This window comes from Bubalus bubalis, chromosome 24, assembly GCF_019923935.1.
Source record: "Bubalus bubalis isolate 160015118507 breed Murrah chromosome 24, NDDB_SH_1, whole genome shotgun sequence".
Classification (NCBI taxonomy): Eukaryota; Metazoa; Chordata; class Mammalia; order Artiodactyla; family Bovidae; genus Bubalus; species Bubalus bubalis.
The window spans coordinates 7298441-7323545 of NC_059180.1; the positions used below are offsets into that span (position 1 = coordinate 7298441).

At 49.7% G+C, this 25105-nt stretch overlaps 1 protein-coding gene across 12 annotated transcripts in view; it reads left to right on the forward strand.

Moving 5' to 3' along the window:
* CUX1 (cut like homeobox 1) overlaps positions 1–25105 on the forward strand; it is a 360547-nt gene that overhangs the window by 73675 nt on the left and 261767 nt on the right. For all 12 annotated transcript variants that reach the window (XM_044936115.2, XM_025275401.3, XM_025275402.3 and 9 more), the window contains exon 2: positions 14114–14224. In XM_044936115.2, coding sequence (XP_044792050.1) covers positions 14114–14224 — 111 coding nt within the window. The remainder of the gene's footprint in view (positions 1–14113; positions 14225–25105) is intronic.

Genomic DNA, 25105 nt, shown 5'->3' on the forward strand with positions numbered 1-25105 from the left:
GTGTGTGTAGTTAAGAAATAGCATCTAGCATTAGGGAGAAACAGGTGATGAGACCTTGAGCTTGGAGAGGTCATAGATAGAGAATGTTTTGTAACAGGCGTTGATTTTTTTGCCTCAAGAACTAGTCCCCTCTCCTACCCCACTCACTCCCTGTGGGGCACTAGGGAGACCGTGGAGTCACCGGTCCACACCAGGCGAGAGCTTGGAGGGTGCTGGGGCTGCACTGGCTGAGGGCGCTGGGTGCAAGTGCATATCGGAACCCACTCCAGAGTCAGTAGTAGACTGTTGTAATCCTGCTGGTCTCGTGTGTCCACGTCCTTTCCTGTGACTTAGTGAACAATAGCTCTGCAGCTGACTCTGTAAAGTCTAATTTAAAGTGCCCGTCCAACTGTTTGTTTTTTTTTTTTGGCGGTTGGGGTGGGTGGGGGAGGCTTCCCTTGTGGTTCAGCTGGTAAAGAATCAGCCTGCAATGTGGGATACCAGGGTTCGATCCCTGGGTTGGGAAGATCCCCTGGAGAAGGGAAGGGAAAGGCTACCCACTCCAGTATTCTGGCCCTGGAGAATTCCATGGACTGTATAGTCCATGGGGTCGCAAAGAGTCGGACACGACTGAGCAGCTTTCACTTTCACTTTCCAACTGTTTTTAGGAAGCTCCCCCAGCAGGATGGATTGCGCCGGCAACTGGTGTTGCCATTCTGGTGCCCAGAGTGGGCAAACTGGCAGCAGCATTTCCAGGGCAGCTCTCGGAGCAGTGTGCACCCCTCAACCTTTTTTTTTTTCTCCTTAGGTGTCCCTTTAGCATAGTCAGAAGTGAAACTCTTTGGGGAATTAAACGGCCCCTTTAAAATCTCACCCCTGGTCTCAGCACCTTCGGCCCTCCTGTGACGTCACCTGTTGGTGCCCAGCACCCAGGTCCCCTGATGATGGCGACCGGCCGCTCTGGCGCCGGGAGAGAGTGAAGAAATCACACGCGACGTTCACTCTCTCTGCCACATGAGTGTCATTCTGCCGGGCCATCTGGCCGGCAGCAGCTCTCAGCCAATGGCAGGATGTCGTAAACCTCGCTTGCTGAACACGGCACCAAAAACCTTGAAAATTAACTGCAGAAATAAAATCAAAGCTGGCTCAGAGGTGGCATCTCTTGGCCTGATTCGAGCTATTCAAATGAACCTGCTCTGCGTTGCTGATAGATGTCTGTTTCAGGTTTGGTTTCCCCCAGGAGCCACTTGGCATCATTCAACTTTTACTTATAAACTCCAGGCAAAAACATTTTGAGAGCTTTCTGGAGTTTTTATTTGCTAATTAAAATGTGAGAAGGGAACACAGCTACAGGTAGAGTTCTAGTGCAAGCCACAGCTGTGATATAAAAAAAACCAAACCCGACAGTTTCAAAATGAAGTTATTAGCACTTCACCTATAACTGTGATAGCTTTTAACTTTCATGATCTGTCTCTTAAGCCCCCCCTCCGCCCCCGTAGTGTATAAAAAAGGGAGCTAAGTGAGGAAATCGGAAGATACTTTATCCTCGCAGGAGAAAATAAGAACTACCATCTCTGTGAAACTTCTTTAACTTACAAGAGTTTTTTTTTTTTTTTTTTTTTCTTATTCTTTATGTCATGCAGTTTTCCAGCAACACCTCCAGCCAGGTGGCATATTTTACAGATGAGAAAACCAAGGTTTAGGGCATTCTGGTGACCTTTCCAGACTTCTGTAAGCAGGATGGAGCTGGCTCTTTCCCAAATTCTGTTACTTCCTAGACTCCACTAATGCTGAGCAAGACAGGGCTGTGTGAAAAATCAACCGGTATTGGGTTCCATGGCTTCCCTGATAGCTCAGTTGGTAAAGAATCTGCCTGCAATGCTGGAGACCTGGGTTTGATCCCTGGGTTAGGAAGATCCCCTGAAGAAGGGAAAGGCTACCCACTCCAGTATTCTGGCCTGGAGAATTCCACAGAGTAGGATCGCAAAGAGTCAGACACGACTGAGCGACTCTCAGGTTGGGTTCCATGTCTTCTACCATCTTCAGAATAACTAAAGGAAATGCCTTCTGCTCCTGGAAATCACGTTCAACCGACTGGCCACCGAGCCCAACTGTATATTCCTAGGAAGTCCCAAAGTGAGTCTGTCCTTGCACACGCACTGGGTTTGCTTCCCAGCCCGCATCCTGACCGGCAGCTGTTTGTGGCCGGGGGCGCCCCGGCAGAGAGTGAGCGAGCTGCAGGGCGGCGGATAGATTTGCCGCCAAGTGTTTTCCCAGAGAAGTGGAAGGAAACCTTTGCCAAAGTGGCTGGTGCCCTAACAAATTGATTCCTGCCAAACAATAGAAATAAATATTTTCAACAGACAAATTTTGGCTCCCAAAGTATTCAAATTAAAGGCTTATTTCTGAAACAAATACTTTCGGAGGAAAACATTTACCAGCGTAGATGAGATCAGAATCCCTCCTTTTGGCAGTGGCATGATTATTTTTGAGGCCGAAACACGTTTTTCCTGCTCCTGCCTCATTTTTAGCCCATGGCCTTGCCGCCTACTTCCTGGAGAAAGTCAAGTGCGTTAAGCCGCAGCTCAGGGAAGAAGCATCGTCAGGGTTTGTTTACCGCCAAGAGCCTCGACTTCCATGGAGTTAGCTGTCCAGAGCTGGATTAAGATCTCAGCTCTACAGCTGGTGAGAGGTTGCTGTGTAGCACAGGGAGTCCAGTCTGGCTCTCTGTGATGACCTGGAGGGATGGGATGGGGGCAGGGGAGGGAGGCTAGGGAGAGAGGGGATGTATGTATAATTTACACTGTTATATGGCAGAAGCCAACATGAGATTGTAAACATTTTTTTAAATTTAAATAAAAAATAGAGAACAAAAAAAAAAAAAAAAAAAAAAAGATCTCAGCTCTAACCCCTTCGTGCTGTGATTTGGGCGAAGCCTGGCCATCTGATCATGAGTTTATTACTCAGTCTGTGAAATGGGGCAACAGTTAATAATGTTGTCCTCAGAACCTGGGAAGCCCTTCTAGGCCATCACTGTCCAACAGAACTTCCTGGGGTTGATGGAATAGTCTGTGTCTGCACCATTGTCTACAATTGTGACTAGCCCTCAACGTGTACTCCCGCAACCGAGGGATCTGTCATTTAATTTCCATTCACGTGTGGCTAGCGGCCACCGTTTTGAGGAGTGCCTTTCCCATTCATCCACCTCACCCCATTCATTGGTCCCTGGTTTTCCAAAATTAATTGGTTGATGGCTCAGCCCACCAGAGACCTCTCTCCACTGTGAATCCGGGGGTTTGCATGGATCTGTTCTCTCGCACGTCCATCTCCTGTCCAGCAGCTAGACCAGTGGGCCGGGTTGCATCAAGCTAGGCAGGGAAATGAATATTTTAATCACAGATTCTCCCCCGTCCCCAACCAGATCTGCCTTCATGGACATTTTAACTTTTTAATGAGATTCCATTTGGTTTTGGAGTTTGTCTCATAATGTGTACCAACTATAAGGAGAATGAGAAAAAAGGTGGAGACCAGGATCCTTGTTCCTGGGCATTTGTTAGCAGGTACCTCATATCCGTGCCCGGCCTTGGTCTCCTCATCTGTGGCATGGCCAAGCTCCTGTGCTGCCTCTCCCCCAACTTCATCCAGAGGCCTATAGGACAGGGGCTGCCAATTCCCTCAGCAGGGGAAAAGTGGAGGCTCTGGCCTCAGGGGATGAGCAGAAGACAAGAGGCTCACCCAGGAACAAGATGGGCCGGAGAGAGAGTGATAGCCCAGGAAAGTGAGATAATCAAACGGCAAGGACCAACCCCAGTGGCACCATGGGGCAGGTGGGAAGGCTTTTGGTCAACTCAGAGAAGCACAAGATCAGAGAGGGGTAAACTCTCCTGCCATTTGGAGCCGAGGCTGCTAGCGCAGAACTGAGTTTTGTTTTGTGACGTGGCCAAAGAGAGCAATAAAGTGCTCTTCTTATGACACAAATGTTGTTGTAGCTCGGAACTGGTCAGAAAGCAGCAATATCATTCAGTTTGATAAATAACGCAAAGCAGAACCCTGTTAGTTGGGGTTAAAGGGCGTCCTTTCCTGTCCCCCACGTGCACCCACAGCGACCTGGGCTCTGATTGCATGTGTCTCATTATGCATCACCGAGACGCCGTCTCTCATGTCTCACTGTTCACACGAAAGTCTGGCAAGCGTCACATGTAGTGCAATGCCTGTTGGATACATCTGGCATTCTTGTCTTTGCATAGTGGGTTTCCAGCGGGGTGAAAAACAATTAAAAAAAACCCAAGTCTTGGTTCTCTGTTGAAATTTCTCTGTCCCGAGGAATTCACAGAAAGGCTTGTGTGAAAGCTTTGTACTTGTACTTTTGTTCGGCCGATTGATTTATTTTTATTCAGTTTTATTCTCCGAATAGGTAACGCATTCACTTGATCTGCAAGCAAAATTCTCTTTAAAAATATGAGAAATCTACCCCCACTTCTGTCCCTGCCCACCTTTAGGTGGGAAGGCCACAGGCAGGAAGTATATGTTGGAGTAAACTGTTTCACTTGAATTTCTTAGATTGGGGGTTGATATCAACTCATCTCCCAGAACCAAGAAATACTGAGTACATACGGGATGTGTACTTGACATAAGATACCTTTTTTTTTTTTAAGAGTTAAACGAACATGAGAATGTAATCTTTATTTGAGGCGGGGTCTAATAGTATCTCGAAGAGCAACTAACACTTTCACTTTTTACTGCGCTAGTAGTATTCCTCTTAGAGGACATTTCATCTTATTTAGTCCTTGTAGCAGCTCTGCGTGCATCAGCGTTGTGATCTAAGTTAGAGATCTGGCTTGGTCCAGAGGCAAGAGGTGGTGGGAGTCTCTATGCAAATGAATCTCTGCATCGCCCTGCAGGTACCCCCTCCCCAATTCCTGGTTCCCAGAGGTTCCCTCTCCTTTGGGTGCTGGGAACCCTACTGTGCTGTGAGACCCACCCAGCCAAGAGGTTTCAGAGTTCTCTTCATATGGACTCTTAAGATGGGAGATGAGCTGACAGGTTTCTGTAAGGGTTGAAACAGTGTTTCTTTTTTCATTGGAGTATAATTGCTTTACAATGTTGTGTTAGTTTTTGCTGTAGAACAAAGTGAATCAACTGTGTGTCTGCCTATCTCCCCCCCTCTGGAGCCTCCCCCCAGCCCACGCCGCCGTCTAGGCCTGCTCGGAGCGCCCCGTTCTGTCCAGCGGCTCCCTGTGTTACATGTGGCAGTGTCTCCCAGTTCATCCCACCATGTCTTCCCCGCAACTCCATGTCTGTTCTCTACCTCTGGGTCTCTATTCCTGCCCTGCACGTTGGTACATTTGTGTCATTTTTCTAGAGTTTGTCATACAGAGAGGGAGTCAGTCAGAAAATGAAACAATGTTTCTGAAGAAGCCCCCAGACCACTTGCGGCTTCAGCTGTAGGCAGTCTCTGGCATGTACCCACACTTGGTTGGGGACCCACAGGGTGTGGTTGACCCAGAGAGCTCACCTCCCATCCATCTGCTCAGCCCCGAGTGGCCAGCTTGCACTGCCTGCCGTGTGCTGGGTTCTGTGCTGGGTGCTCCTCGCCTCCCAGTGCCTTCTGGATGGGACCTCCCTCATGGGGAGCTGACACAGGCCCTGCTGATGGGCCGAGCCTCCACAGCGAGCCCCCCATGTCTGCTCTGCTGCTCCCTGTGTCCTCAAAGCACTGTTGGCACGGACTTCCCTGTCCCGGTTTTCCTGCTTCCTCTTCTCATAGGGGAGCATTGATGACAGTGACTTCCTTGACTGCCTGGAGAGCTCGCTTCAGCAGAGATGAGCCCCCTTAGTCAGGTGATCCTAACTGTTAGGAAAAAACGGCACCACCCTAGGGAGCCACCCACAGTCCTTTGAAGCTGACAGGAGGGGGTGGGTCCTCCAGGCGCCCCTTCCCTCCCTCCTTATCCGTTCTCACCTTCAAGAAGGTGCCTCTGTCAGCTTGTCCCCTTCCTCCTCAGCTCCCACAGCCTTCTGAACTGGTCTCTGCCTTTCTAGGGTCAGTACCTGGACCAGGCTTTTTCTGGCAGCCTCTCTCTTTCCCACTGGAGGCCTTGCTGTCTGCAGTTCTGAAATTCGACCCCCTTTGTCGGTCCCTCTGTCTGGAGTGCATCCTTGCCCACCCCAGAATTCTCTCGAAGGTGCTATTATTTTTATGAAGCTGTTTCTGATTTTATCTGAAGTAGAAGTAAGCTCTCCTCCTTTGAACCCTTTTGTACTTACTCTGAACTTCTGTTAGAGCATTTAGTTTCTTTTCCTTTTTTTTAAGCTTACCCTTTCATTTGGCAAATTCTGACTATTGTAGTCCCTCAGTGTCAGCTCAGGTCCCTTATATAAAATGGTTTAGTATTTGCATATAACCTAAGTACATCCTCCCTTATATTTAACCTTCTCTGAATTACTTACGCTACCTAATATGATGTAAATACTATGTAAATAGTTGTAAATACAATGCAAATAGTGTGTAAATAGCTGCGGGCTTGTGGTGAATTCTAGTTTTGCTTTTTGGAACTTTTCTGGGATTCCCCGCCCACCCCCACCCCCCACCCCCCACCCCCCGAATAGTTTCGATTGCTTCTGAATTGAATCCCTGGGTGCAGAGCCCACAGTTCTGGAGAGCCGACCATGAGGTGCCCCAGCACCAAGAGAAGTGAGCTCAGTCCTTCCCAGAGCTCATAGCCTATGGAGTATGCAGTGTTAAGCTAGCACCCAGGGAAACACAGAATCACAAACGAGGGTCGCTGCCAGGAGGCACTGGTCAGGGGGCCACGTGCACACCTTCCAGAGGGGCAAAGAGCATGAGGGGCAGGGAAGTGGCATTTGAGCTCCGACAGGTTCCTGGGAGCAAGAAGGGAAGGGCCTCCGAACTGAGGGAACAACCTGTGCTGAGGGCCCGAGGGGAAGGAGGGGCCCCACCCTGGCGGCTGCAGGAGGAAGGCCATCATACAGGACGTACAGGACAGGGCTCTGGTGGTCTCATCCAGGCCCCCTGGGAAGCCCCTGAAGGCTTATGCAGGGGATGACGTGTCCCCTTTTCTGCAGGGTGTGTGTGTGGGTGTGTGGATGTGTGTGTGCTGATCACCTTACAGTTGTGTGCTGATTAACACCCGTGAAGGGACCAGGCACCTTGGTCTCCCATTCAAAGACCCTCCTTCGAAGCTCCCTGTTCACACGCTGGTGCCTCCTGCTGTCTTGCCTCTCGTGGCTCTGCTTCTCTCCCCTGTCCCCCTTTCCTGCATTGCCTGCCTTCTGTCAAGACCCTCCTGGGCTGCGTGTTGCTGTTGCTGCTACTGCTGCTAAGTCGCTTCAGTCGTGTCCAACTCTGTGCAACCCCATAAACGGCAGCCCACCAGGCTCCCCCGTCCCTGGGATTCTTCAGGCAAGAACACTGGAGTGGGTTGCCATTTCCCTCTCCAATGCATGAAAGTGAAAAGTGAAAGTGAAGTTGCTCAGTCGTGTCTGACTCTTAGCGACTTCATGGACTGCAGCCTACCAGGCCCCTCCGTCCATGGGATTTTTCAGGCAAGAGTACTGGAGTGGGTTGCCATTGCCTTTTCCATGGGCCGCGTGCAGGTCCGTCTAATTCTGCAGAGAGTACAGAGTCACTGTTCTTTCCCAGTGGGGCTTCCTGGGCAGGGATGCTCACTGCCCGTCCTCAGTCTCAAGCACGTGACACAGTCCTGCAGCCAAAATTCAGATCTTGGTATCGCCCAGCGGTGAATCCAAGAGGGTGAGTGGGAAAGTTATGGGTAAGAGTTAGGTGTCAGAAGAAACACTTGGAAAATACGGGGTCAGACTTGGTTCTCTAGCTAGGCTTATGAAATAAGTGGAACTTTTCTCTAGGGAGTTCTGCAAGTTTCTCCTTGAAACAGAGACCGTCCTCCGTCCACATACCCGTGAACAGAACAAAAAGCATTTCCTGCGGGACCACGTGGAGGGCTCTGCCGGGAATGAAGCATTCATAGGCCCTTATCAGTCCTTCAAAGCTCATGTCTCATTATGGGGGAAAAAAAAATGAGATTTTAAAAGATAAATGTTTACTTTTTAGGAGTAGTCATTACATTTACATGTTCAAAATCCGCCAAGTACAAAAGGGTAGTCGGTGAAAGGACCTCCCCAACCCTCTGAGGCCCCCACCCGTTCACTTTCCTCTCCAGGATAAGGAATAGCGCGGGGATCTTGTATATAAGCACATTTTGTGTGTGTGTTCCCACTCACAGGGGATCATGTCCTGGTCACTGTCTGTGACTTCTGACAACACAGTGCGTCCACTCTGGCACCAGCCCCCTCTCGGAAGCCCTTTCACCACCTGTGTGCCCAAGCCAACCTCGCCAGGGGGACCTGACCCGGCTCCTGCTTCTTCTGAGCCCCCATTCATGGTCTCTGTCAGCACTAGTCACAACCGTGGGTTGTGCTGGAGACTCAGTGAGCCCGGAGGAGGAGGAAGTGGAGGGTAACGGGAACTCAGGCCATCCCATCCACAAGCCTCAGCTGAAATGGGCATCTTTCATGAAAACCTGGAGCCCTTTCTTGCTGGCAGTGTGTCTTGCCTTATCTAACGTCTCTGCCTGTTTTTGTTCTACCAGCCTGGTCCCATCTGTCTTGTTGCTCTTCCCATGCCAGCCTTGTCTCCTCCCCTGGACTGGGGGCACCCTGGAGCCCCCGGCCTAGTTGGGGATGGTGGTGGCGCAGTGTGTAATGGCCTGAGGTCAAGTACATGGTTCTGAGAGAACCAAGAACTCCCCCTATGGAGTACTCACCATGCCTCGAGGTGGAGGTGCACTCCCTTAGTGATCTCCAGGGAGGGCACATCATTTGACAAAACCACACAGGTGACAGCAGGGGTGGAGCCTAGAAGCAAAGCCAGGGTTCCCTGAAGAGTCTTCAGGTGTCCCCTGTAGGAGGCCAGGGAGCAGGTAACAGAAGAAGGCAGGTTGGTGGGCTTGGGTCCTTCACCCCTTTCTAGCCAGAGTGGCTTCCACTTGACCTGTGATTCCATTGCAAGAAACAAAATGCAAAATGCTCAGAGGACTACTTGGTGCAGAAACCATGGCTGGCCCTCCCCTTTTGCACAAGTGCTCTCATTTTCTCTAGTAAAGCCACTTGAAATTCTTATATAGAATTTGCTATTGATAGATAAGCCCTAAAGAAGCTTCAGATGAACCAACTCTTTGGGTCAAAGTTAGCAACAGTGAAAAGACAATACTTTACTCTGATGCTGGGCTGGCGTGTTTTCCCCACCAACCCCGGGGCGGGGGCTAGGGGAAAAGGGGGCCTGTGTGCCTCTACTCAGAGCACTGGCAGGCCTGGCCTGGGGGCTTGAGGGAGACAGAATCTCACAAAAGTGGCAGCAGCATTGCAGGTACCCCCCCAGTTTAAAATAGACAAACAACTGACACATTTTCTTTGAAGGAGAGCAGTTCCAAACTGAAATCATTGGCATTAAGACATGTGTTTTCTTGGGGATAAACTTCCATGCAGAACTTCCCCGACCAGGGATTGAACCTGCCCCCCCTGCAGTGTAAGGGCAGAGTCTTAACCACTGGACCACCAGGGAAGGTCCCTCAGTTTCTTTTAAATTACATGGTTACTTCTTATTTGTGTGTGTGTTTAATAAGTCTTTAATGCTTGGCTAAGAGACTGGAGTTCAGGAAGAGAGAAACTTCCAGTGTTGAGAGCTCCGCCCTTTGAGGATCTGTTAGAAATGGAGGAAAAAACATCCCAGTAGTCAGAGTCTGTGAGGAAAACAGGATTGCAGCTTCCATAGCTCTTGGGCCAGGTCCCCAGTTTCCTGGGTGAGGTGTCCAAAGCCAGGGGTCTTTCCCTGGACCTTGATGCCTCCTGACATTGGTCATCCCACAACGACTTTGAAAGAAAACTCCAGAGTTTCTGCATCCAGGTGCCATCCTTGCAAGATGCTTTATCGGTACCGTCAAGCTCTTTCAGCTGAGTTGGAAATACCGCTGATCAGAGCCCGTGGGTTTGCTGCCAACTTCCATCACCTGGAACTTGGGTCTGCAGTTGTTTCCGCAGAACAGTTCTAAGTAGTTCAGAGGGGACGCCCTCCTCTGCCCTACCGTGGGAAGGTTGGGGCTTGACTGAGTGTGGTGTTTTAGGCGACCAGCCACCTCCTCCTCGTTCACAAGCCCCAAGATTGGCCCACGTGCAGCACGTTGTGTAAGAAACAGCTGTTGTTTTGACAAAGGACGTGCTTGTCTCACTTTTTGAATCACCAGTGTGAGTCAGGGGGTCATCTATTCCAGGACTCTGCCCCTGGGCAGGTGGACGCAGAGACCATGCTCACTCACATATGGGACGCAGCATGTAAAATATGTTCCTGTAATTACGTGTGCATTTTTTCACATTAGCAGTTTTGAAATATATATATATATACACATATAAAATTAATATGTATTGCAGTTTTTCCAATCAGGTAATTTATGGATGTGGCAAAATAGCCGAAAGATACATGAAGAGCAGGTCACCTCCTTCCCTTGGCCTCTCAGAGCCAAGCACAGTTTCAGGTTTATCTTTTTAGAGACAAGTGAAGCGTATGCAACCGTGTGTGTAGATACTCTTTTAAACAGTGTGGTACTGTTTTGCACTTTGGTTTTGTTTTTTTTTTTTTTTGCTTCAATTTATTTATTTTTTTGCGGGGGCGGGGGCGGTAGGCTGCATCAGGTCTTGGCTGTGTCACGTGGAATCTTTTGTTGTGATGCAGAGACCCTCTAGTTGTGGCACGCAGGCCCTCTAGCATGGCATGCAGATTCTCTAGCTGTGGCTCACACACTCCAGAGCACGCAGGCTCAGTGGTTGCTCTGCAGCACGTGGGATCTTAGACCGCTGACCAGGGACCGAACCCTCGTCCCCTGCATTGCAATGTGGATTCTTAACCACTGTACCACCAGGGAAGTTCCTGCTTCAGTATATCTCAAATAGCATTCCACCTCATATAGTACATGTAGGAATTTTTTTTGTTTTTTTGGTTCTTTGTGAATTTTTAATGCCTTTCAGATGTGGAGACTCTATGCTCCTTGTGACATGTGACTAGCGACTCAGGGGCTGAGGGTTCTGTATTTCAGGTCTCCACTGCCATCTCCCCGAAACATTAAATTCCCTTGATAATGCAACATTGTATGTGCAGATAATAAAACAGTATTTGGGTTAGATTGACTAGCCATCTTCTGCTTTTGTGTTGTCCCCAGAGCCTTCTTACAAAGCCTTGAGGTCCTCCGGGGGACTCAGTCAGGGATTGAGAGCCTTGAACCTGAGCTGCCAAGCTGCAGCACTGGAGGCTCGGGCCCTCCTTCTGGTTGTGCCAGTCTGTTTCCGTGGTGGCAGGTGGCCATACCGGGTGCAATTTGGAGAGCCTGGTTGGTTTTTCACATGGGCCTGCTTGTGTCTGCACGTGTGGGGAAGGGGTGTGGGCCCCCCTCCCCCGAGCATCGCCGCCTGACAGCCGCAGTTCACCCCAGGTGCCCTGGCCTTGCCATCCCCATGATAGGGGTGTGTTAGGCTGCCTTCCATCGAGTGACTGTTGCCAGTCTCAGCCTTCCTGAGGGGCACATAGGGGATCGAGGGGCCCAGAGGGACCCCCAGACCATGTGTTGTTCTACTGTGCGCAGGGGAAGATGCACAGTAGAAAATGGGAAGGCAGGGTCGGGTCTGGGATCTCAAAGTCACCCATGAGCCCCTGGCATCCAGCGCCTGGTGGCAGAAATCACCAGACGTCCTCCGCCTAGATGACAGCCCCCTCCCCGGAAGCAGGGTCTCCACTGAAGGCGCTTTGTTTTTCTCTTAAGTTTTCTGCATCTGTGTGTGATTGGAACCAAACATCAACTTTACTTTTTTTGTCATATTTCAATATTGGCCTTTCTTTTCCTCCCCCTTTCTTGAAATCTCCTTTTATAACTTCTGCTGCTGCTGCTTAAATATAGATGTCTTAGTCCTCCTCCTTACCAGATTGTTTATATTTTTGAGAAGCCTTCTGCTTATCTGTGACTGCTCTCTCCTCTGTCTCCATCCCCACGCTGCCACATTGGTTTTGGTTGCTCTTTTCTTCCCCTGCCTTCACTTGACTGGGATGTGTTTCAAATGTGGTCTATCAAAATGTGCAGTGTTTCCCTCTTTTCTGCAGTAGCTTTGACATCTGTTCTTGAAATCGAGCCCACGTTATTCTTTTGGACTTGCTTGCCCAAGATCTGCTGCGATGCCAGAAGCAGGGAAGGAAAGCGGGAGAGAGTGGTGTGGTGGTACCTCCCCCATCTCCTCGTACCGCACCCCCACTTTAAAAACTGCCTGCCATTTCCAAGTTGACAGCACCCTAGATGTTTGTTCCAGCACTCTGCCACCCTGTCTGGCAGCGGCCCACCCCGCAGTGGAGCGAATGAAGCGCTCAGCAGCAGGGGCTCACAGCCGCCTTCGGTTACTTCCGCCAGAAAGGAAGCCGGGTGGGTGGCAGGCGGGGGAGGAAGGCTCTTGGCTTCCTGGGTGTCTGTGGATGGCTCTTCGGCTTGGTTTTTCCTCGCCATCCGTAGCCCTGCTGGGCCTTGGGGTGTCGGGCCAGGCCATGGAGAAGCCACTTGGAGCCGCCACTTGATCCCAAGCAAGATGTGTGTCTTTAGCAGCCGAAGCCACCCAGCGCGAAAACGCGCCTCTCCGTGGCCTCCGGAACGTGTCCTCTCACTCCCGCTGTCCGCCCGGGACACCACCCTGGGCCCATCTGCCGCAGGCTTGTTTGACACACAGCCTCTTGGCAGCTCGTCCCAGAGCTCCTGAGGCCAAGACACAGGCTCTCTGATGCTCTGAGTGTCGGTTTGTGGTGTGTGATAGAAGTCATCTCACGGGGGACCCGCTCCTGGTGGTTCTCAAGAGTCCCAGGGGCCAGTTAAAGAGTTGGTGGGTAACACTGTTTCCAGGTGCTTCACTTCCCAAGACGATACAATGCTGGAAGTCGTTATCCTTGGGGCTCGCCTCTTAAGGTCGCTCTTGAGAACGACTCAGTGATTGCAGCCGTAAAATTAAAAGACACTTGCTCCTTGGAAGGAAGGTTATGACCAACCTGGACAGCATATTAAAAAGCAGAGACATAACTCTGCCAACAAAGGTCCGTCTAGTCAAGGCTATAGTTTTTCCTGCGGTCATGTATGGATGTGAGAGTTTGACTATCAAGAAAGCTGAGCGCCGAAGAATTGATGCTTTTGAACTGTGGTGTTGGAGAAGACTCTTAAGAGTCCCTTGGACTGCAAGGAGATCCAACGAGTCCATTCTGAAGGAAATCAATCCTGAATATTCATTGGAAGGACTGATGTTGAAGCTGAAACTCCAATACTTTGGCCACCTGATGCGAAGAGCTGACTCATTGGAAAAGACCCTGATGCTGGGAATGATTGAGGGCAGGAGGAGAAGGGGACGACAGAGGATGAGATGGTTGGATGGTATCACTGACTCAATGGACATGGGTTTGGGTGGACTCTGGGAGTTGGTGATGGACAGGGAGGCCTGGTGTGCTGTGGTTCATGGGGTGGCAAAGAGTCGGACACAACTGAGCGACTGAACTGAGAACAACTAACAGGTCCTGAAACATGCCTATAGTTAACCCACTAAGTATTTGTTAAACAAAAGCAAATCAGATGTGGCTGCAGAAGACTCCAGGCCCAGACTGTTGAAGGAGAGTCAGAAAGATGCCCCGAGTCGAGCAGCAGGACTGGGACCCGGGGATGTGGCAGGAAGAGGTGCTTGTTATGAGCAGAAGCGAGCGACTCTGGGGAGGGATGGCGTTTGGGCACTGGCCTGACTGGTTTTAGCAAAGCAGCATGCATCTGCACGTTGTGTTGTAGAAGCCGCCGCTTGTGAGGTGTGTGTGGGTACACAGCATGTCAAGTTGAGCGGGTTTGGGGCGTGGACGGGGTGGTGGGGCCGGATGGGAGCCCAGGCCTCTTTCCGCTGGTCCCCAGTCCCTCCTGGGCCACAAGGCAGTGATCCCTGGCACCACAGGCTCTCCGCTGGTGTCCTGGTCATGTGCAAATACGCTGTCCTCTGTTCAGAGTGTAATTACAATCTGGTCTTCCCTTTTTGTTTCTCTCAACAGAGGGAACTCGATGCCACCGCAACAGTATTGGCAAACCGGCAAGATGAAAGTGAGCAGTCAAGAAAGCGGCTCATCGAGCAGAGCCGTGAGTTCAAGAAGAACACTCCAGAGGTGAGCGGCGTCTCTGTGCTGGGCTCAGGCTCTCTGGAGGAGGGTAGGGTCTTCCCGTCCTAGGGCGCGTTCAGAAGATCAGCTGTCTGCTGCTTCCTTTCGGCCGTCCTCAGCCCTAGTGGTGAGCCCCTATGCAGGCTGGGGACTGGATTAAACCCTAGCTGACTCTTGATGCAGATGCTGAACCAGCTGGGTGGCCAGGTCAGACCCCCAGCCCCTCTGTGTGCACATCTGTAGGCAGGGCCCTGGAGGGGCGCATGAAGGCTTCATGCGTCTGAGGATGCAATGTGCTGACGATGCTTCTTGCAAAACATTCAGTCTGGTCGGGCCTTTCAGGACCCTCTGTGTTTCCTGAAATAGGCTTTAAAGGGCACTGGAAATGTGCTCTTCTTGCGCTCCTCTTTTTTTTGGGAAGTATGTGTTCAGAGGACAGTGTTTAGAGTGGCTTGGGCAGCCTTTTCCTGCCCTGTTTTCTTGGTCCCTTGTTCCCTGAGTCTCTATCAAAGGATTCAGAAGACGAAAAAAAAAATAAAGGAGAGTTTTACAGACAGTCAAGCAGACATGGGGATTGCTTTCCGGAAGCTTCTGCCAAATGAGTCCGCAGTGGTTCTTGTGCCGGGGGCTTGCACCCAGCCTCCTGCACCCCCCATGGCAGGTGCTCAGAGCTCCAGCCCTGGCTCCCAGGCCTCCCCAGATTCTTCCAGGGACGACAAAGGAACAGGCATGGAGGAAAAGGTGATTTCTGGGAGGGATAGTCTAACTTTCGTAATAGTCCCAAAAAATGTGTGACTTGAATTTTTTTTTTTTTTAAGTGGGCTCATTTTAAGTGTTTCAAAGGAGCTTGCCATTTAAAGGAGTGTTACCATGAATCATTTTGGGGAAACAAATAATTAACCCTCGATTTTCAGAATAAATATTTCAGGAGAAAAAAATCTTGGTAGTCCAGTGGCAAGAAACAAGGGAGGAACGGCAGGAGCACCCAAGGATTTTGCGTTTTAGACCCACTGCTTGTCCTGTCTGCCCCCCTGCCCTGAGGCGTGTGTCGTCAGTGTTGTTACTGAGCAGACACGTGGGTCCGTAACTCAGGCCTGGGAGGTTGCCGCCCTCCGTGCTGCTGGGGAGTGCCAGGTGGGAAGGGGGAGAAGGGACTGGTGGTCCCCGCGCCCCACCTTGTTGTGACAGTAAAGGCAAGAGGGGAGAAGGCCGTCGAGCGACCAGCCACCTTCCTCCTCTCAGACTGCTCAGAGCAGACCTTCCTGGAGGCTCTCACTGTGGGGTTCCTCGTGCTCTGGTCTTTGACTTTGTTTCCCTAGACCCACCCCGGTCAGGTATGTCTCTCCAGCCACGCTTGGCCTTGATCAAGCAACTAGCTATCCCCACTGTCCTGTGTTCTCACTGTCGTTCCCTTGGTGACCATATATCCAGGGTGGTCATCGGAAACCTAAAAGAGAAGGGCAAGGTCATGCTTCCAAGGCCTCAGTCACCAGTAGGTAGATATAATCCAGCCTATGATGAAGTGCCTTGAAGAGAACTGGATTCCTGGGTGTTCCTCTCAAGTCCCAGGGTCCTGCCAGCTGAAGGTGATGCCCGCTGAGGAAGGGCATGTCCCTCTCCAGCCACCTCGGGCCCAGCACTTAATAAATGTTGACTGGACTGAATGGGCCCCATCCCTCCACTGGCATATAAACAGGCCTCATCCTGCTGGCTCCCTAGGTTTGGGTTAAATCCCATGCCAGTAACTGGGAAGAGTAAAACTTTGTGTTTTATCTCCTAATCCCAGTAAACAGGAGAGGCTTAGGGTGGAGCAGCCTGGTGGGGAAAAGCCCTCTGGGGCATTGCCTTCCAGGGCATGTTTTGTTTGTTTGTATATTCTTGATTTTTTATTTTTGATTTGTTTTTGTTTTTATTGGGCTGTAGGATATAAACTGGGAAACATCTCTGCAAATTACGTCAGGGCATGGTTTTAGACAGTGTCTTCCGCGGAGAGGGGGCTGCAGAACACCTCCTGGAAGGGAGGGACACTGCTATCCTGCCTGTCCCCGGCTCTGCCAGGGGGTCGGGGCTGGTGCTCACTCGGGCTCCTCCTGCTATGATAAGGAGGCCTCGCTGCAGCACAGATTTCCAAGACATGTGGAAGATAGGCGTGCAGAATCTTCTGTAGGTTTGGAAACCTCTTAAGGCCTCAGTGGAGGGTGGGAGTGGGTAACTTTGGCGAGGAGTACAGAGGGGGATTCTTGGGGGTTCTGTGGTGTGAGGGGTGTGGCGGCACACGGAGGGCTCCGATGAGCGCGGGGCCTAGGGCCCAGATCAGACAGTGGGCCGTCACTGTGGGGCTTCAGTGCAGAGGAGCCCGACTTGTCTCTGACATCAGTTATTTCTTCTGACTATTCAACAACGGAGGACAGATTAACACTTACTGTTGAGGGAACACTTCTAGAAATCGGATGTGTGAAGATGAAGGTTGCTTAGAACTTTATTCTCAGGGGTTAAAAAAAAAGTTGTCTTGTTGGTAGGGAGGGCATCTGTGGGTTTGGACACAGACCAGCATCCTCACGCCTCACACAGTCAGCCAAGGGAGGACCAGGCTGGCGGGGCAGAGCCAGGGCCAGTGATCTTGCCGGACTTCCACCAAGTGGATTGATTCTTGGTGAAAACCTTGATGTTCTTCTTTGTTCTGGGAAAGCAGAAACTGTCCTCCCAGGGTCCTTTGGGTGTCTGGTGGGTCTAACAGGCAGATGCAAGCTCCAGTGGGCAGTCAAGTGAATGAGGTTATCCCCTGGCAGGGAGTTTGTGTTTTCCTGAACTGGTGCTGCCCACGGGCAACTGGGAAAGCCCAGGGCCCAGGGTGGGGTTGGGGTGGAGGTGAGGGGCCCTTGGGACAAGCCAGGAGCACGAAGGTGCCGCGGAGGGCAGAGCCCTGAAGGTTTTTTTGTTGAGAATGAAGTTCTTTCAGTTTCAGTTTTATGTCATTAGATGAATACATTGCTAGTCAATTGATATTATTGCTTCTGTCTTTTTAAACTCAAAATTGTAGTTAATCTGAAGGAGATGCCATTGCTCTGCATATTAAGTTTCATGCCTTTCTTTGACTCAAAAAAAGAGTCCCCTTTGAAGAAAAACGTTTTAAATTTGAATTTTGTGACTAAACATCCACTCCCTGTTGAGTTAATGATTGATAACTGAACATCCAAGACTGAGGGTATTTCTAGGTTGGATCACTTTCTATATTTATCAGTGCAGGTGACTTACTGGCTGGTGTCATTGGGCAAATGACTTAACCTCCCAAAATCTCAGTTGCATCATCTATAAAAGGTGTAATGGCAGGGCCCAGCTCAGGCTATGTGTGTGTGTGTGTGTGTGTGTGTGTGTGTGTGTAGTACCTAGTACGTGTGTGGCATGTAGTGTGTGTATAGAGCTCCACACAGGCCCAGCACCAACAGTTCGGTTCGTGTTTGTTGTGAGCATTAATTTGGAGCACCTATTACCAAACTCATGAGATGCAGTTGATTTCTGCTCCTCAAAGTCAGCTCCAAGAACTTAAAAGAGAACCCACAACAAATAAAGGTAGTTTTCACCCAAAATGTTCCAAAAGTTGGTTTGTAATAACAGTTAATCACTTTATAAATATTTTCCAGCACCTTCCACATGCCAGATGGTTTGGCTCTGGGGATAAGATCCTCTCCCCAGTCTTAGAAACTTCCTTATATTCTCACCAAGGAAGTACACCATCCTGATAAGGCACCTTAAGTGTAGGATGGTGTCTGGAATCTTCTAAATGCAGACTTTCTCCCAGAAACACTCAGATCAGTGGGGGTTAGTTCCAAACTGCCTGTGTCACAGTGATTCTTACTGCAGGTGAACAAGGCTGCTTTCTGAGGCTTGGTCCTCAACCTTTGAAGCAATGGTGAATGTTAAGGGCCACCACCCCCACCCTGAGAAATGCACACGTTTGCACAGTTTCTCCTGGACCCCCTGAAACTCACTGGGGAGCCCCTGGCTTAGCTGCAAGGACAGCGTTGGTCATCTCCGTGGTCTCAGCCACTGTGCTGGGGGCTCTGTATGTGTCCTCTCTTCATGTTCCTCCTAGTTGTGCCCAAGCTAGGAGCAGGAGGATGAAAGATGGGGGTGGGGGCCGCATGAGAGATGAGTGCTGAGGCTTCGGCTGCTGGGCAGAGGCCACTATGCTCCGGCCTCTGGGCTGGGTGCTGGAGAACAAGAGGTGGGTGGAGGACCTGGGCCACCCCCACTGATGAGGGTCCCCCAGGCTGGCAGCAGGGACAGGTGCCTCTGTGCTGGTGACACGTCCTTCCTGCCCGAGACTGGTGAAGAGCCTGGCTGGGCTGGAGATGGCTTTCTCTGAGTTCTTGAAGCTTTGTGCTGTTAGAACTGTGGGTTCAGTGCAGGCCAAACCCCATGCCCTTTGCTCTTCTGTTGCTTCCATCAGAGCCAAGGTGCAGGCCAGGATTACCTTTGATGCCTCTGAGTTGATAAACCTAATGGCAGGTTAGATGACCAGGGATGTGGAAGGCCCTGACCGGAATCCACCTAGAATACCAGGCTGGCTCCTTATTCCGGGAAACTGAGTTACTTGCCGTGGTGGATGGGGACCAAGGTGGGGCAACATAACATCACTAGGGTTTCATGATTCTACCTAGGAATTGCTTTTTTCTTATTTTCCCGTTTGGTTAAATTTTAAGTTTGCTCCTGGGACCAACATTTGTCTTGATAAGGATCTTACAGCTGTTACTCGGCCGAGCTGGGACTTGAACCCAGGCCACCGGCTCCCCAAGTCAGTGCTTTTAACTGCTGCACCAGGCTGCCTCACTGACGGGCAGAGCATCCAGAGCAGTGCTGGCCCACAAGGCCTGCTCACAGGACATTTTCAGGGGGTGCCATCCCAGCCCACTGGCTGCGGCAGTTTGAATGCAATGCTCAACTATGAGAAGAAGGGTCTCCAGTGGAAGACTTGGTTCCAGGCAGAGGACAGAGTTGGGTTTTGTTTTGTTGCCTTCTTGTCAACAATAGAGGAACTATCTTCTATGGGAAGGAAGAAAGGAAAGCCTCAGACTCGAGATGCCACAATTTTATCATAAAACCATCTTTGGGCCTCTTTTTGTCCTGGCAGTATCAAGCTCCTACCCCAGACCTGTCAGACTTTGGTATTAATCTGTGTTATAAGGGGTCACATCTCTTCTGTGAGGTTTAAAACTGACCTGCAATTCAGGAGCTCTCCTCGGGCATTTTCCCGCCCTGATATATTTTGCCATAACATTTTTGCTGTCTTGAGCGTTAATCCTCATGACACCTGGTCCACCAGGCTGACATCACTCCTGCCAAAACGCACCTGGCCCCTTTCTCTCGTCATCATATCTCTCACTCCTGTCGTCAGGGACAGAGCTTGTCCCCTACCCTGACCAGGGCATACCTTCCTGGGATCATCACCAACACTGACCACCCTGAATTCCTTGCTGTCCCCACCAGAGAAGGTGACCCTGGGCCCGACACCAGCCACAGCACCAGGGCCCCACAGCCCCGCAGCCCCGCCTCCCAGCTCAGTAGGCCCGGCTTCAAGAAGAAGGGAACGTTCTCTTTCCTTCTGACATAACCGCCTGTTCACGAGTGTTCATTTCCTGAGTGCCAGAATCTTAGGTTGCCCTCTCTGTCTCTGGCCAGAGTGTTTTCCTGATTTTTTTTTTTTTTGACATTCTTGGGAAACTGTTACAGAAATATCAGGAGCCGTCTTGAGATACGACTCCGAAAGAAATCTCGACCAATGGCTGAAATGAACTAGGTTTATGGATTTCTCCCCAGCTCTGGCAAGTAGGGGAGGGGCGAGGGCATCTGTTTTTGGAAAGTCCTCAGTCACTTTTTCATTGATCGGACTCCTTCTCAGTGAGATGTGAAGGCGTGCGCCCCCACCTGCGGAGGTGAGAGGGACAAGGGACGGGAAGTCGCTGCAAACTTTGTGACTGCTTTCGAGCTCCCTGTGAGAGGAGTCAGCAGGCTGGGGGAGGGAGGGGGCAGTAATATATAGTCGTGGCCCGGGCCCAAATGCATTTAGTCACTGCCTCTACAGCCTTTATATAGACACTGCTAGGAGTGACTCAGCCTGGAAAAAGAGAGTCACTTAAAAATAAAGTTGCGACTCAGATGGACACGTCCTGCATAGGCTGCCCAAGACAGCGTGGCTCAGGCTCGGTGAGAAACCTGAGGGGCACCTTCGCCCAATGTGGCCCTGCAGGGGTCCCAAGGTGAGGATGGTCATTACAGCTGCGTCATGGAATTGGCACTAGAATTAAATAAGTTCGTGTAAGACTCCCTATTTTTAAACTCACAGGGTTCAGACATTCTTCGCTGCAAGTGGACACGCTTGCGTGTTGAGCAGTGACTGAATTCTTAGCTTTCCTCTTGTTTTTGGCAAATGGACTGACCATGGAGGCCTGTGTTGGCTTTCGTTGTTTGCATCCATCCTCGTGAGAATTAAAAGCCAGCACAGATGGGAGACTGGAAACTTTTTCCTTGTGTCTTAGTTTTCCTTGTGTCTCATTGGACACGGGAATGGATTCACTGAAGACCCACTGCACTGATCTGACAGATTGTGACTTTTAAAGAGGAGGACCAACCAGACACGCACCTAGGGACACGGGCCTTTCAAGAAGGGTAGTGATGGGAAGGAGGCCTGTAAGCTTGAAGACCAGGGAGGTGCAGATGGACACCCTCAGTGTCCCGCAGACTGCTCACACTGGGGGTCTAGGAATCTGGATGCAGCCCTCTGCTGAGCCTGCAGCTGTGGTACAGTTGCTTGCTTCCACTTCTGAAGAGGAAGGGCCTGCAGGTCGGAGCTGTGCTTCCATCCCTTGTGTGTATTGAGTACTGTGTATATTGTGTATATTGTGCACCTTGAGTACTGTGGATGCTGAATGGTCATATTTATAGCAATCATTTAGTAATCTTTTCTTTACAAAACAGAAATAAAATATTAAAAAACATCAGCTACAGGGTGCTACAAGATTTGTTTCTCAAACAGGCAGATAAAATTTCATTTAACACTTCAGTTTTACTGTGTGTGTGTGCGCAGAATTTTTTTTTTTTTAATTTCAAGAAATGCCTTTCTTTGGCAGTTTCTCAAAATGTTAAACATAGAATTACCCTATGACCCAGCATTTCCACTCCTAAGTATAAATCCAAAAGAACTGAAAACACATCCATGCAAAAACTTTGTGTCCACTCAAAAAAATGTTGATAGCAGTGTTATTCGAAATAGTCAAAAAGTAGAAGCAACTCATATGTCCATCAAGAACTGACTCGATAAACGAAGTGTGATACACCCATACAATGGACTGTCATCCAGCAGAGGAATAAGATGTTATCACATGCATGAACTTGGAAGCATTTTGCTCAGTAAAAGAAGCCAGACACAAAATAATGGCGTGTGTGTGAAATGTCCACAGTGGGCAAACCCGTAGAGTCAGAAAGTAGATGAAGGTGGCCCGGAGGATGGGGTGACTGCTGGAGCTCATGGGGCTTTTTGGCGGGGTGGTGAAAGGGCTCAGGAGTTAGATAGTAGTGATGGTCGCACAAGTTTGTGAGTGTGCCAGACACCACTGAGCTGTATGCTTTAAAAGGGCAAGCCTTGTGGTATGTGAGTTATATCTCAATGATGATTTTCTTAATGGCTTTCTTTATGGGGTGCGGGAAATCCCTGCACAGGTGGTCTGTTCGCTTGCTTGCTCTCATCCTCTGACGCAATTCCCCCACATCAAAGGATCCTGTGGATTTCGTTTTGGCAGTAGCCAACCTGGTTTGGAAAAGGCCACTCCAATATTTGGCCCAATTATAAAGCCCAAATAATCAACTTGGATGCTTAATCATTCTAGAATCACCCACCGTTAAGTTATAAGACTTTAACTAGAAAAAGTTTAAACATTAAAAGTGAACTTTTAACTGTTACCAACTGAGTTCTTGAAGCCCATTTATCAGCCCAAGAGGTTATTTTCTAGTTTCTTTGGGGCCACATTATTCCCCCTCGTTCCAGAGAGACCCTGCAGCATCCTCCCAAGACACAGAGGAGGCCTACTCGAGAGCAGAGCGTTCAGCTCAGGCTCGGACAGCTGGATCGAGTTTAGTCCTTGCTGCAGCATTCAGTAGCATTGAGACAGAAACTTATCCTCAGTTCCTCCATATGCAGTAATATATCCTGTCTACTTCAAGACGTCATAGTGAGGAACATGTGAGATTCCTGCAAAGTAAATGGCCAGTCCTGCGCCAGACTGGAGTGGCTAGTCAGTAAACAGTGACTGGGGTATTCAGGCCGAGTGACCTTGACCAAGATCACCAAATGGTCAGGGACCCAGATCCCATACTTATAAATGGAACTGACGGTATTCCAGCTGCTGGGCAGGTGGAAATGAATTCAGTTGTAAGGGACATATAGTCAGTAAGTGCTCAGTACACACTTTTCTTCCTGTTTCCTCCCTTCTTTCCTTCCTCCTACAAGTAGTTCTGAGCCCTTTCCTGGAGCCAGGGGCCATCCGAGGTTCTGAGATACGGCAGACACCAAGAGAAGGTTCCAGCTTGTGTGGGGGGCAGGCAGGCAGTGACCACATAAACAAATGACACACAGGATAATTTCAGGACAACATGGCAGTGAGTATGGATGGGTGAAGGATCTTCAGGGAATAGGGCAGTTTCATGAATTCAAAAAATGAAAAATGGCCCTTTGCCCCTCTCCCTGTTACTCTTGCTGATTTTGAGCAGGCTGTTTAGCTGTGGGGGAGGGGTCCCTGTAATTTATTCCTTTCAGCCTGATGGCCTCGGTTTGCTCCTCTCACTCAGTGACTTTAAGACATCAGATTCAGTCCCTCTGCTTCCTAAGACCGGGGAACTTTTCCATCCGGACGTCAGAAAGTTGGGTTGGTAAACATTTGAGTTGGAGGGAAGCCTTGTTCTGTTTGACTGCCTTTGGCCCAGAACAATGAATTCTTAGGTAATCAATGAAGAGTTAACCTCTCGGCCTGTGTTGGTGACACAGGGTGCGAGCAGAACCGCTCGTGGTGCCCTGACCTGGGGCCCCTTGGTGGCGTCTGCAGAGCCCCCTGGCCATGCTCGCCTCCTCGGAGCGGCCTGACCCGACTCCCTCACTGCGACGTCGCAGGGCTGGCGTTCCCTTTCCTTCCTGAGCCTCTGCGCCGCTTCCTTCATCTGTCTAGCAGTTTTCAAAGGGCTATTTTAAGCCCAACAGACAGATTCTCTGAGAGTTTAATAACCGTCAGAAGGAAAAGGCTGTAATTAGATGCATGTGGCGTGGAAGTTTAGCCGAGACCATGCTGAACTGTATAACCTCCGAGCCTCCATTTTCTCATCCAAAAAATGGGAGTGATGACAAGTCTCGCAGAATTATTACGAGTCAGACAAAACGCTGTAAACGGTCCAGAAGAACCTTGGCAAATAGTGAGAGCTCAATAAATGGCCTGTTGAGTGTAGGTTATAAAAATCTAATCTTTTGAAAGAAGAAATTGTGTTCACAAGTGAATTTTAAAGCTATAAACAAACTGTACTTTTCTTTTTTTGGCTGCACCACGTGGCATGTGGGATCCCAGTTCCTCGACCAGGGGTCAAACCCAAGCCCCCTGCAGTGGGAGCACGGAGTCCTAACCACTGAACAGCCAGGGATTTCCCTCCTTCCCACAACCCCCAAGACTGTTAAAGCCTTAAGTAGACTATAGGCCTATAAGCTATAGACCTAGTTTCCAGGGCAGACTTGAATAGATGCACTAAAATTAAAATACGTGCCTTCCCTATGCATCTAGATGGTCATTTTATCTCCCTTTTCACGGGTTTTCCTGTTCATGGAGTGGAAATATTTGCCCTGGACTCTGTCTCTGGAAGCTCTGCTTTGGGAGCAGCCCATAGCTTGTCTTTCTGGTCAGCAACCTCAACCGAAGTATGTGTTGGGTGGAGAATGACATTCTCCACTTAGGTGTAGATAACCTGGGTGTAGAAAGGAGCTCACAGCCTCTTCTCAATAAACATCCTTGTCATGTGCAGTTTGTTAGGAATGATGTCTAAATGGGAAAGCCTGAAAATTTGGTTGAAATGGTGATGAGCTGTTATTTATTAATGTTTATTACAGCGAAGCATTATGCTAAGTGCATCACAGTCACTCGAGAAGGCTGGTGTCTTTAGTGCCACTTTACAGAGTATCAGCCACCTGCCTCCCAGGCAGACAGATTCCCAGGAACCATGTCATAACCACTGTGCCAAACCGTCTCCTTTTAGCTTTCAGAAGTCGATTTTTAGTTAGTTAATTGTAAGCTGTTTCTCTTCTATAAGTTAAAACAACAACTAAAATATATCTAGAGAGAAAGAGTATTGCTCTGAAGTGACATACTCATGTAAAGGTCCCTGCGTGTGCTGGGAGTGAGTTTTGTGTGGTTAATACCCAGGGAAGAGCAGTTAGGCTGAAATCTGGCATGTACTTGAAAATGCTGGTCACCTTATGGGAACTCTTATAACCCAAAGCACAGAAAAATTTGCCCTTCTGTTTTAAGATTTTTGTCAGTCAAGAAAGAGACAATCAGATGACAAATCCCCCTGACCCTGAGATCTGTTGTCTTAGGTTTTTCTTGCTTTGTCCAAGGGGGCTATGGCCATTGAGCAGTAAGGATTGAACCTGGGTTTCCTGCATTGCAGGCAGATTCTTTACTGTCTGAGCCACCAGGAAAACCCAACGCATAGGAATGGTCAGGGTTAATCATTGAGCGCTGATTTGTTTTTTGGCCGTACCACTCGGCATTCCAGATCCCAGTTCCTCAACCAGGGATCAAACCTGAGCCCCTTGCAGTGGAAGCGCGCAGTCTTAGCCACCAGGGAAGTCCTGAA